Source organism: Vidua macroura, chromosome 31, assembly GCF_024509145.1.
Source record: "Vidua macroura isolate BioBank_ID:100142 chromosome 31, ASM2450914v1, whole genome shotgun sequence".
Classification (NCBI taxonomy): domain Eukaryota; kingdom Metazoa; phylum Chordata; class Aves; order Passeriformes; family Viduidae; genus Vidua; species Vidua macroura.
In genome coordinates this window covers 156,150-169,624 of record NC_071601.1, presented here as the reverse complement: position 1 = coordinate 169,624, position 13,475 = coordinate 156,150, and the positions used below count along the sequence as shown (strand labels likewise).

General features: G+C 45.8%; 1 protein-coding gene across 1 annotated transcript in view; it reads left to right on the top strand.

The window, feature by feature from the left end:
* Positions 1 to 10,495: 10,495 nt before the first annotated feature.
* The window catches only part of PKHD1 (PKHD1 ciliary IPT domain containing fibrocystin/polyductin), a gene marked incomplete at its 3' end in the record, with an annotated part of 158,500 nt that continues 155,520 nt past the window's right edge, over positions 10,496 to 13,475 (top strand). Inside the window, exons 1-3 of the mRNA XM_054001685.1 lie at positions 10,496 to 10,547; positions 11,614 to 11,691; positions 12,622 to 12,766. Coding sequence (XP_053857660.1) covers positions 10,496 to 10,547; positions 11,614 to 11,691; positions 12,622 to 12,766 — 275 coding nt within the window. The remainder of the gene's footprint in view (positions 10,548 to 11,613; positions 11,692 to 12,621; positions 12,767 to 13,475) is intronic.

Below are 13,475 nucleotides of genomic sequence, written 5' to 3'. Positions count from 1 at the left end.
GGTGTATTTTCTGGGTTAGTTGATGGGAAGGTCAGGTTGTCAGCCTCTTCAGCCTTGGACTGATACAGAGAAAGCCAACAGTCCAACCATCAGTCCAATCCCTTGGAGTTTCATTCCAGCCGTAACTGGGGGACAGCAAGAGTGGGAGGACACAACCATCTCAAGAAAAAGAGTGAGAATTAGCCTGGTTTGCAGCCAATATTCAACAAATCTTCTAAAAATGTCTCCTGAACCTTTGCATTGTCTAAAATGGCCATTGTTGAGTTTATTTATATATTGAATTTATTTATTACCTTTGCAAATTCATTGTCTGAGGGTCCAACATGTCATTGATCTCACGTTACTCCTGCTGTTATCATTACTGATGGATAAAAAGTGAATTTCCCTGAGCCCACTAAGCATGGGACAGAGCTGGCAAATGAACCTCTCTTCCAGGCAGTTCCATCTTTTAAGGACATCCAGTCTCAGCTATGGAGTTCCAGCTTGTGGCTATCCTAATTTATTGGTGTTAGAATAGGAACAGAATTCCTGCCTTCTCCTATGTACAAGGGTGTATTTCCATGGCAGGGGGATTAAAAGTAGATGAACTTTAAGGTCACTTCCAGCTTCAACCATTTTATGATTCTTTGACAGTTCCATCTGCCTTCAAGGCAGAAGAAAAGATCCTGAAGAAGGATTGTTGAGTTCTGACATGTATTTAGACAGGATAAAAAAAAAAAAAAAAGGGATGCCTTAGGGTAGAGTTTCAATCTCATCCCACTGGTGTTTTCACAATTAAGCAGCTTAAGGAAGATCTCCTCAAGGTCCATTTCCATGTCAGGCTTTTGGAAAACAGCCTGCAGATATCCACACATCACCCGGTGCAGATTTGTCTTTCTGAAGTCAGGATGTGAAACTTATTGTCCCTGGCTGTCACAGGATGGAAAAATCCTTCCTGCAGTTTCCAGGTAACTTCAAGGCTTCATCCAGCACTGATGAGAAGTTTCTTCACCATTTTCCTCTCCTCCCTCCCCATCCTTGCAGCTACAAAAAAGCAAGAGTTCCTCAGGATGCCCTTGAGGTCACAGCAGAGCTGAGCAGACCCCGAACCCAAAATCCCATCCTGCAGTCCCCCAGGGCAGGCAATTACCAAATTAACACCTTGCAGTGAGAACCCTTGAGCGCTAATTGAGCTGGATTTATGGGCTGGAGGGGGGGTTTCAAATGGGGGCAGTGCCAAACTTTGTGTGACTTAAATAAATAGAGTCCCCACTGCCAGGTCAGTGATTTGGAGCCCTTGCAGATGCCCTTTGCAGTCCCTCCACCCAGGAGCTGAAGGCATCATCTCTTGTGCCCAGCTGTTGCCCTTGAGGTTTACACAGCTGCCGTGGGGAATGGGGCTTGGGGGGTGGGAGGTGCAGCCTCCCAAGTGCCTCAGACCCACAGCGGGGTCAGAGGTTGCCACGTTTGGGCTCAAAGAGGAACAGGTGGGTACAGGGCTGGCATTTGGAACACTGGCACTTTTATTTTTAATGGCCCTCCCCCCTGCACACACGGTGCTGGAAATGACTGTGAAATGCATCTGGCTGGACTGAACAGGCCTCCTGCCCTTAAATAAGGGAATCATCTTGGGTTTGGGGGTTGAATATTCATTCTATTCACATTTTAATGTGTGCAAACCCATTCTGAATTAAAGCATTAATTTAGACTTAAAATGTATTGAGCAGGCTTTGATCAAGGGTTCCTTCTTCATCCCACCCATAGGCTCTTTTTCTCTCTACTTCTGTTTTTCTCTTCATTGCTGGGTCGATGGGTCTGTGCAGCAGCAGGCACAAGGATATCTCAATTAGAGATGTGGGAATAACCAGTTATTCAGATCACTGGCAGTACTGAAAAGCTGGGGTGAAAAAAAATCTTGCTGTGGTTCAACTCAAGTGTTTTTTTAAGACTGGTTGGGAAGTGACTTCTTGCTGGATTCAGGCAACGAAGGTAAGCAGAAAAAGAGAGGGAAGTGTGAAAGAAGTTGTTTTGAGTGAGAAAATAAATTCAGACTTACAGCACTAATAATAAATAGAAGATGTGCTGGGCAGTGCTCAACCTATCCGGGGCTCCCAACAACCCTGAAACACCATTGACACTTTCACTGAGGAGAAAAGTGCTACAAAGTCACCACATTTGTTTCAAACTGGCGCTGCCCGTGGCAAGGGGTTTGGGGCTAGGTGATCTTTAAGGTCCCTTCCAACCCAAACCATTCTGTGATTCTGTGATTCCTTTCTCCTGGAGTGACAGGTTTGGTGTTCATCTGTCTGACTTCTGTGAATTTCTGGTTTTTACTCCTGAGAGGATAATATCCCTGGGATATGACACCCTGAGCAGCGAGTCCACCTTAGCAGGGTCCACCTGGGAGTCTGCTGTGTGTGACACCAGACCAACAGAGTTTGGGCAGAGAGAGGCCATTCCTGCTCTGCTTGAGCCCTCTGTGTGATGACAGGCTGTGGAGCTCCACACCCGGCCAATGAGACCAAATCCCACCCCAGGGATTTGACAATGGAAAAAGATCTTATATCCAGTGTCTGGCTTTGCACATCTCCCTGCACAGCTGGGATCATTGTAAGTTGTTCTTTTTCATTTTTTCTTTTCCCCTTTTTTTTTTTTTTTTTTTTTTTTTTTTTTTTAATCAGGGCAGTGGCATGTCTTAGAAGCCAATTGGTTAAAAAAGGAAAAAAAAAAAAAAAAAAAAAAGTGTCATTTGAGTCCAGCCCTGAGGAATACAGTGGCAAGCCATCCCCTCTGCTGGAGGTGAAGCAAAGCCCGGGAGCAGCCTGCTGCAGGGTCTTTCCTTTCATGTGACTAATACACACAAATCCCTCGTCCCTGGAGGCTGGGGGATCACTGACAGCGGGGACAGGCTGTGAGAAAGGGGTGAGGGGAGCCAAACTGTGCTCTCCTTTCATTCACCAGGGTCAGCTGTCCCACCTGTTCCTCCTGCTTAGACATGGGGAGCAGGGATGGATGGAGGGGATGGGGCAGTGGCAGCATTCACAGTGAAAACTCCTTGAAGGGAAGGAATTCCTTTTTTTAAATGAGTAGAAAGTGGGCATTTGCTGCAGAGGTGGAAGGAGAGAGGCTGCAGGACACAGCGGGGCTGGCATTTGCCTGAATCACTTCTCTGAGAACTGGGGAGCAGGCCAAGAACAAGTTTCCTAATGAAAGACTAATGATGGATGAAGCTCAGTAGGTGCTGGGTTGCAGTTTGATTCCGAAACCCAATCCTCCACCAGCTGTTTGTTTAAGCAAATGCTGACGTTCACTCCACAGCAGCGCCTGCCGAGACTTCCCCCAGAGATTTCTTCTGTCCAAATGACACCTCTTGGTTTTATCCTTCTCTCCAGGGTCCAACCTGTGCAGGTTCCCTTTGGGGCTGTTGTCACCTACTTTGCAAAACCTGCAGCAGGCATCTTTTCCCACAGACACTCGGGATTGTGTCTCTTTGCCCCTTTTTAAACCAAAAGCTGCTTTAGGGTTGGACACTCCTTGGTACTGCGTGGCTCCAGAGCGCCCAGCATAACAGAGCTGGAGCCTTTTTTGGGTGCCAGAAAGCCCTGTAACACAGAGGCTGGAGGAGTGATGGTCCATCACACCGATGGGAAGTGTGGATGTGTCTGTGAGCAGCCCAGCAGAGGAAAATCTCTGGGAAGAACCTCAACACCAGGATTGTTTTCACAGTGCAGAAGCAGCTAGTGCTTTATTTGAAGTTGCTTTTTTTTGTCCTTTGTGACTGTGATTTTGCCTTAGGAGGATTTCTGTACCTGTCAGGTGCTGGGTGTGTTTAGTCTGGAGAAAAGGCGGCTCAGGGGGACCTTTTTGCTCTCTACACCTGAAAGGAGGGTGTAGCCAGTTTGGGTGGTCTTTTCTCCCAGGTATCAAGTGATAGGACAAGGAGACATGATCTTAACTGGTGCCAGGTTGGATATCAGGGAAAATTTCTTCACTGAAAGAGTGATTGCCCAGGGAATTGGTGTAGTTACCATCCCCGGAAGTGTTCAAAAAATGAGTAGATGTGGCACTCTCTGACATGGCTGAGTGGGCACGGGAATATTTGACCAAAGGTTGGACTTGATGATCCTGGATGTCTTTTCCAATCTCAATGATTCTATGATGGGTCTGGGAGCCAGCCTTGACCTTGGGTTTCCCTGGCAATCACATGTGCTCTGCAGACCCCAAGGGAGCAGGGGAGCATCCTCTGCGTGGCTGGGAGAAGACCAAAGCTGAACAGACAAATCCCCTGCAAGATGCTGGTTTCTTCTGGCCCAGTTGCCTTGTGCATCCCCAGGCTCCAGCATCTGCCAGAGCAGGGGGCTGGGGGGACCCCACATCCCCTCTGTGACCCACGGGAGATGTGAGCACAAACACACCCAACCTTGAAACCAAAGAAGCCTCAAACCTGTCATTAAAGCAGCTGCACCGGCAATAAATTTAGAATTTAAAGAAGTTCAGTGCCTGTTTAAAATGCAGCAAGAGTAGCTATGGGAACAAGCTCAACAGAGTTTTATCCTGCTGAAAAGTGACCCTGTAAAGATGTGGAAGGCTCCTGGAAGCATCAGCATTTTTCCCCTCAAAGGAAAGAGTTGAATCCCTTAAAAATCTGGTACAAAAATGGGCCGGGCAAGTCAGGCAGTTCATTTACAGGCTGCAAATGTAAGTAGAAGGTTTTACAATCTCAAAAAAAAAAAAAAAAAAAAAAAAAACCCTAATAATGTGAAGATTAAGATTTCCAAGGAAGAAAATGCTTTTCTTTTGCTTTGTAAAGGAACAGTAAAAAAGGGAGAAGATGCCTGAATGCTGTTCCTACCAGGAGATATTGTCAATTCCCCATCCCTGGAAGTGTTCAAGGTCAGGCTGGATGGGGCTTGGAACAACCTGGGACTGTGGAAGTTGTCCCTGCCCATGGCAGAGGGCTGGATCTAGGTTATCTTCAGGATCCCTTTCAACCCAAATTATTCTGTGATTCTAGGATTCTTGTCCAAGGGCTCATTCTTCTGATTTGGGAATGATCATGAGCAACCTGTACTGGCTTTCTTGTACTCAGATCCCTGCTTAGCACCACTGCCCTGCCTCAGCTCACCTCCCCAGGGACAGTAGCCTCACCCAGCTGGATTCTGAGGGCCAGCAGGAGGAAGACTGGGATTCAAAGGGAAATTTGATCAGAGAAGGTTTTTCAAATCCCCTAGGTTCCTTTGGAAATCCCAGCTCAGCACCCTGCCTGCTGGTGTCTAATGAGCCTCTCAAAAAAAAAAAAAAAAAAGACATCAAACCCCAGGACTTATTATTAATCAGCCCAGCTTCTTAGCACCTTCTCTGTGACCTTGGTTGCTAGGAAGTTGGTGTCAATACAGGAAAAGTGAAGTATTAATAGAAGGAAAGAGCAGCTGTAAGAACTCAGCACGGAGCAGCACAGCCAGTGGAACACTTCAAGGCTACTGGTAACCCAGCCTTCCAGGAGAGGGATAATGATTTCATACTGAAAGATGGTAGATTTAAATTAGATACGAGGAGGGAATTCTTCCCTTCAAGGATGGTGAGGCCCTGGCACAGGTTGCCCAGAGAAGCTGTGGCTGCCCCTGGATCCCTGGAAGTGTCCAAGGCCAGGCTGGACAGGGTTTGGAGAAATCTGGGATAGTGGAAGGTGTCCCTGCCCATGGCAAGTGGTAGAACGAGATGAGCTGTAGGGTCCCTTCCAACCTGGACCATTCCATGATCCTATGATAATGCCAAGCTGGAAAGCAGAGATCTCTCCCTGTGTCTGGAAAGCAGGGATCACAGCCCTGTGTCTGGATGTCTGGAAAGCAGGGATCACAGCCCTGTGTCTGGACACAGTCACTAAGTTCAAGCAGTTTCAAGCTCTTTTTCTTTACTGTGTGACCAGCATGACACACCCTGCATTGGAGGGGAAGCTGCTTGTCCGAAGATAAATCCAAGAGAAACACAATGCTGCTGGCCACTAAGTGGCATCAGTCCCCTTGAAACCTGATCTAGGGAGTGACACCCCTGCCTGGGACAGGGGGCTGGAATAGGTGAGCTTTCTGATCCCTTCCAACCCAAACCATTCTGTGATTTTGTGATTCCATCATTTTATGCTCCAAGAATGAGCTCCATTAGTCTGGCTTTCCCCTGGGATGAATTTTTCTCTCTTTACAGGGGTAGGTGCAGGAATTGTGCATTCCCACCTCATTTCCTCATGCCAGGGCCTGACTTTGGCAAGCAGGAGGCAGAGGAGGCTGCTGCCCTTGATGTGGGGTGGTGGATACATCAGCAGGGCTGCTTTTAAAGTTCTTCTAAAGGTTTCAATGCCTTCTGATGTTTACATATTTCTACTGAGTTTTCTCACACTGTTCATATAAACAATGATTGTTTTGCTCTTCTTTTGTTTTGTTTTGTTCTTCTTTGTGGGTGAAGAGAATTGATGGACTGTTAGTTTAACCAGTGTGGTTGGAGAGGTGGCAGTTTCACCCTCCAATCCACCATCACTTTTGCTATTGTATATATAGTGGAGTCAGAAAATAAAGTTGACTTTTTTAGGTTCGTTTTCTTTCCTTTTGCATCTAGCCTGCTTGTGTGAGTTATTTTGTGTCATAGTGTGGCAGGCTGGGAGGGAGGAGGGGATTGCAGCGGTTGCAGACAAAATTGTTAAACCTCTCCTTATCCCACATCATCCTCCCCTCAGCTGTTTCTCTGGGAGGTGCCATGTGGTGTCCAACAACTGCCACGCTCCTGTCGCGAGGTGGCCGCTGTGAGATGGAGGGGGGAGCATGAGGGGACCCCTCATTTGGCTCCTGCAAGGCTTTTCCATCCCAGAAATGCTCCAAGTCCTGGGGAAATGGAGTCTTTCCATGCTGCTGCCTCTGAAAAAGGCCTCATGGGCAGTGTCATCCCTGTCTTACACACCAGTGACTTGACAGTGAAGCTGTTTAGCCCAAATCACGCGCTGGCGAGTGCAAGAGCTCGGAGTAGATCCCACATCTTCTTTTCCTGTGCTGCCTGCTTGAACCTGGGCTTTTCCTCCAGCAGAGGGAATTAACACAAAACACTCCTGGACCTGTGCCAGGCAGAGCAGTGGCAGCCTGGCCGCTCGTGGGTTGCATTTCAAGTGTCAGACAGGTCTTTGACGGCTCCATGCTTCCATCTAGTGACAAGAAGCCACTGCTCGCCCCTCCTGCTTGGCTCTGCCTCCTTTCTGGTTCACTGCAGGAATCACTCAAATTCTGGATGCTGAGTCTCTCTACAGGGATATTTCTATTTATTTACTCAAAATTTAAACCCCTAAATGAGTAACTCCAAACAAATAAAACGAGGGGCGAAGTTTTTGAGCAGAATTGTCCTTTGGCAGGAAAAAAAATGGCTTGCACATATATATAAATGTGCACTTGCTCATCAAAATGTGCTGATTTCCTCTTTAGAGGGTAACGTCCCTAAAAACAGGCATCAGCCTGTGGTGACAAAGTATTTCCTGTAGCAAAGGCTCCTGTGTGACTCGGCCATTCCTCTCCTGATCTGAATTCTAGGCCTGGACTTCTGGTTATTAGTGGCAATGTTTTTCATAGAATTGTGGAATCATAGAAAGGTTTGGGTTGGAAGGGACCTTAAAGCTCATCCAGTTCCACCCCCCTGACATGGCCAGGGAGGCCTTCCACTATCACAGGTTGCCCCAAGCCCCATCCAACCTGGCCTGGAACATTTTCAGACAACCAGGGGCAGCCACAGCTTCTCTGGGCAACCTGTGCCAGGGCCTCACCACCCTCACAGAGAAATCTTCTTCCTAATATCCCACCTAACCCTGCCCTCTGGCAATTGGAACCCTTCCCCCTTGTCCTGTCCCTCCAGGCCCTTGTAAATTGTTTCTGTCCATCTTTCTTGTAGGCTCCTGCAGGTACAGGGTGGGTGCAATTAGGTCACCCCAAAACCTTCTCTTTTCAAGCTGAATACTCCCAATTATCGCAGCCTTTTCTTGCAGGAGAGTTACTCCATCCTTTCAATCATCTTGGTGGCCTCCTCTGGACTTGCCCTTTCCCTCTTTCCTTTCACGTTTCAGCTCCTTCATGGGTAGGGCTCCCTGTGCATTGTTTTACTTAATCCGTGACTTTCTGCAAAGAATAAACTCCTCACCCCAGCCAGATCCTTCTGATCTGCAAACCTCGGACATTTGGTTGAGATTTCCTGGATAAAACATTTCCTTAAGACTGGATCACAAAGTGCTATGGGTAATAATACCAATACTAATAGTTTTTGCTGACTATGACCTAGAGAGTTTGAGTGACAGAGTGTGTTGGGAGCAGCAATAAACCATAATGGCCCTGATCAGTCTCACTGGGACCACCCTCCTCAGCCTGGCCGTGGTTCAAGAGCACGATTTAACCTCATCTGTGGCCCTGTGCCCCCTCCCTGAGCTGTGCTGTAGAAATACTGCCCTGTAATCCCCGCTCTGGTCCTGCCTTTTATCTGGATCATGGGCTTGTGTTGTAGGTGAGCACCCTGCCCAGTCTCCTCTTGTTTCTGAGGGGGTTTCCTGAAGGGACCTTGTACCTGGTCCATCCCTTTATTTGGGGCTGTGAGTGGACCCTGTTACCAGCATCTCTTTCTGTCTTCTGGGTTCAAGTTGTCATCCTTGAACAACCCCTTTAGCAATAGTTTTTTGTTTGAGAATTCCCTCGAGTTTACTCTTCCTTCTGACCACATTTCCAGTGTAATTCTGCTAATAAGTAAACTGAGTGTAGGTCACTGATGGGGTTAACTCACACGGGGTTCCTGTAATCATTTGCTGTTTGTGGCTGAGACACGGGGGCTTGGCCTAAGAATAAACCAAGCACGACTGGTTCCACTGCTGGGCAGAGCTCCAGAGCTCCCCTGAGGGTTGATTGCCTGTGACTTTGTGCCACTGAGTCTCTGAATTGAGGCTGAGCAAGGCTGTTCCACCTCCCTTTGGGGCTGAGGTGAGAGCATGAGCACATTCTGCTGCTGTTTGGTGTGTGGTAACTCATTAAACCTCAGTTGTGCTGCGGGGTCTGGGAACTTCCTACGAATTTCAGTGGAAACTTCCATGAAGGTTTCCATACCAGGGTAGGGGCTCAGCAGTCCATTGAGGGAGTCCATCAAAATCCATCTGGGCTTCAAAGAGAGGAGGGCAGAGGTGGGAGTAAAGATGCTGTTCAGTGCCTGAGGGAGGCTGGATTGCATCTTCCCAGGAGCCAAGGCTCTCCAGGGCATGAGTGAAAACAATGTGAAAGTCCACTGCCCTCTTTTCCACAGGCAAAAAGGCCTGCAGGGTTAAAGCTACTTGAGAAGTGATAAGGGATCTAAACACCCTTTGGGCAGAATTCCCAGCAGATGCTGTTTGGAATACCATGGAAAAATTGAATTAATAATATGTAAGGGAACCTTGAAGTCCACTTGCTGTGAAAGTCAGTCTCAGACTGAATACCAGCATATGAAGAAACAGTTTTTCTGTTGTAGGAGGGAAAAAAAGAGAATAAAATGGATTAATTGTCCTCCTATTGGAGGACCTAACCATATACCAGTGGAAGAACAATCCCAGTTTATTTTTATTATTGTTATTAAAGTCTTGGTACAAAACAGTTAATAGCAGCAAGTAGCTTAGGTTAATAATTAAGCACCCTCAGTGGACAGCTCTGAGCTGTCTGTGACAGGGTTTGAGCCTTTTGGGAAGCTTGTCTGGTGGGTTCCAGCACTGGGCAGAGTGACTGACACAACCCCAGCCTGAAACCTGTGACAGAGCTGGTGCCAAAGGGATGGAGCTCTTGTGCTGGTATCAGAGCCCCTGCACTTCACTCATCAGAGAAATGGAGGAAGAACAAATTGAATAAGGTAAGTAAAGCCAGAAAGACTCCTGAAAAGAAAAACAAAATCAAATCCAAATGATATTTCCTTCACCTGCATTGAAATGCAGCATTCACTTGCACCAGCGTGCTGGACTCTGCCCCATGCACTTTGCAGTGTGTTAAAAAGTGCAAGAAATACAAAGCGGTTACAGTAGGTCTTGTGGTCCATAAGTTAGAAACCAGGCTGGATGGGGCTTGGAACAGCCTGGTCTGATGGAAGGTGTCCATGCCCATGGCAGGGGGTTGGAACTGGGTCATCTTTAAGATCTCTTCCCACCTAAACCATTTTGTGATTTACAAATGTGGCTAAGTTAATTCACCCATGCTTTTTCCGTATCGAGGGTGAAGGCAGGAGAAGTTGACAGTCTGTCTTTAAATGTTAGAACAGTTCCTGACATAGACTTTATAAAGGAAATGTGTGATATCTCTGGCTATGACAGCAAGTTAGACCTGGTCTGAAAGTACTCAAATGTTTATATTCTTAAATTATTAGAAGAGTTCACAGCTATTGCTCCCACAGATTTGCAGTGAGAAGAAAGAATACAGATGTTGTTTTTTTTTTTTTAGGTTACAGGGAACGTCCTGGAGCCAGACTCTTGTGAATTCCTCATCCAGTGTTCAAGATGAACCTTTGGAGAACATTCCTGCTGAGTGCTGGGCTGATATTCTTGGCAGGTGGGTGATGGAGAGGTGTTACCTCCGACCAAACCTGCAAAATCCAGTGGGGATTGGACACAGACTGCCTGTCAGTAGTGGAGAAAAACCTCTAAAAGGTGTTGAAAATGATGGGATATTGACTGTAGCACATTGGACATTGTCCACCATTATTATTGGTTTTCCATGGCATTATTTGCATAGCCGTAGAGGAGATTTCTAGATTAATTTTTAGTTCTCTGTGTTCTACTTGATTTCATATCATATCTATTGTTTTTTGTTTACTTGATGATAAATATATCACTCTTTGCATGTTGATATTAAGGGTTCATGATGCACAAGTGTCCTATATTTGGCTTTGGTGCTCAATACTGATGTTTGATCAGATTGCATCCAAATATAGCTAAGAAGTTGGAAATCTCCTAAAATATTAATCAGGAAAGTGGATCTCACCATGAAATGACTTCTGGAAAATTCTGGTCAGTGGCTGCATGAAAAGAAGCCATATATTGGTTAATCTCTCAGCTTCAGAGAATGAGGGTACCCAAAATAAATCCTAAATTATCTAAGGAATTTGGCGCCTTTATGAAAGGCATGGCATAGCAGGTTATAGGTGATTAACGTCATGAAGCAGGAGCTCTTTTCCAGGCCTGTATGTCTCTCCTAAGGATTTCAGAAGGAAATAGCTGGACAGGCTGTCCAAGAGCCAGAAAAAGATATGTTTGTAGGCAGCCTTAATTTTGGTAGGGTGCACAGAAGTCAGCAAACACATTTCTTTGAGAGATGAAGGAATAAAAATGAGGTTTATCATCTTTAATTCTTGAGGATGACAGGAGGTTCAGGCTGTAGCTTGGTTCACCAGGCCCTAAAGGCATCAACACCTCCCTGAGGGGAGCTGTAAATGGGGGACAATGGTGGGGGAAAAGGATAGGAAACATGATTAATTTGGATGCTTGAGAAGGAGAAATGGGATGAAGGGTTGGGATTACAGGAAGGCATCTCTCAGGTCACTGTGTCTCATCCTGAATAAGGTTTTTTAGATGTTTGCCTTTCCTTTCAGCCTGATGGAGCTGGTTTGTTTTTGCAGGGACAGCCTCAGGATCACTTGTCAAGCCCCAGGAGGGCAGCATTGCTGGAGGAACATGGATTACGATCACTTTGGATGGTGAGCTTTAAATTCTTTGGAAGTGTGTGTTGAAATAGAATCATAAAAAGGATTGAAAGGGATCTTTAAAATCATCTTATTCCACCCCCCTGCCATGGGCAGGGACACCTTCCACTATCCCAGGTTGCCCCAAGCCCTGTCCAACCTGGACTTGGACACTTCCAAGGATGTAAAAATATCAGATAATCAGCTTCCTTCTCAGGTTTGTGGTTGGAGTGACAAACCCTACCCCACAGAGCCATAGGCTATGACACTCATAGCATGAAATCAGCTTGAAATGATGACTTTATAAGCTATTGCTGAAGGTTTATTTCTAAGCAACAGAAGTAAAAATGTTTGCTTTATTTTTTCAGATGTAGGGCTAGAAATTTCTTCCCTGCTTCTGCCCTTTTATTGAAGAAAAGCTAAAAATCTGCCCTTTTCATATGTCCTGTGATGCTGGAGCATTTTAAAACTGTTATGATAAACATGAGATCTGAGTAAAAATTTCAGAAAGTTGTATGTCATGTCCATTTTGGCCCCAAACCAAATGTACAAAGCTAGGTCTGATTTTCTACAGTGATGAATATTTATTCATTGTGAAGAGAGTTGGTTTCTAAATCAGCTGTGCATGTTCATTAGCTGGCACAGGCTGCCCAGTGCAGAGGTAGAGTCACCAGGAGGATTTAAAAGATGTGTGGTTTTTACCCTTCCAATCCTCTCCCCCATGCCCCTGGGGGGAAAATGAGTGAGTGGCTGTGTGGGGCTGAGTTGACAGCTGGGTTTAAACCACCACAACATGAAATTACACAAACATGGTTTTAAAAAGCCTGATCAAGGGCTCTAAGCATTATTCCTAGAGAAGCTGGGTTGAACCTCCAAAAATGCTCGGTGTGTGACTGGGAATGATCCTGTCCTCACAGAGCTCTTCTGATTGACTTTATTGCTTAGGCTCAACATCCCACCAGGTAGAATCTGTCTCTCCAGCCAGTCCATCCCAGCTGGAAGTGTCCCTGGTGCATCCAGACCTGCCCAGGCTGCCGTGTGATGTCTCTCCTCTGTATTTGGACTTGCCCACCATAAGGTGCAGAACAAGGTATGATCCATAGTTACACTGTGGGTGAGACTTCGCCCTTTGTCAAACAGGATCCTCATTTTCCTTCAGTGTCTGCACAGGAAGTTTGGGAGTTGAAAGATTTCCCGTGGTGTTGGAATCTGAAATGTAGGGAATTCTCAGAACTTTGGGCCTGTAAGCCAAAGTTTAGAATTAAGGATTTGATCTGAAACTTTGGAAAAGGCTTCCAAAATTAAGTATTAGAAGTGAGAATGTGGATTTATAGTCTAAACCAGAGATACGTTAAGTTAAAGTAGAGGAGAGTTCAGAGTTTTAGAGAATTGTACTGTAGGTTTGTGTGTTATATCATAATTGACTAAGAAATCTTACTCTGTAGTATGAGTCTGTAAGACAAAATATTTAAGGATTGGCTTAAAAGTATAAATATCCTCATTGATAGTGGTTTTTTTGGTTAATAAATTTTTAAAAGTCTTGTTACTGGAGGTCTTGTGACCTTCTGAGCCATGTGGTGAAGATGTGAGTTGAACTCATCTTTCTTGCTTATGTAGAAGATCAGAAAAATAAATTGCATTATTTAAAACAACTCAGAAATCTTGTCTCTAACTCATTCAAAATTCCTTCACAAATCCTCACTCTGTGGCCTCACTGAGCACCTCCTAACCTGGGCTGATTGATTTTTGTTTTAACTTCATGAAGCACAAGGATACCTTGAGGCATGAGGGTCACAGTG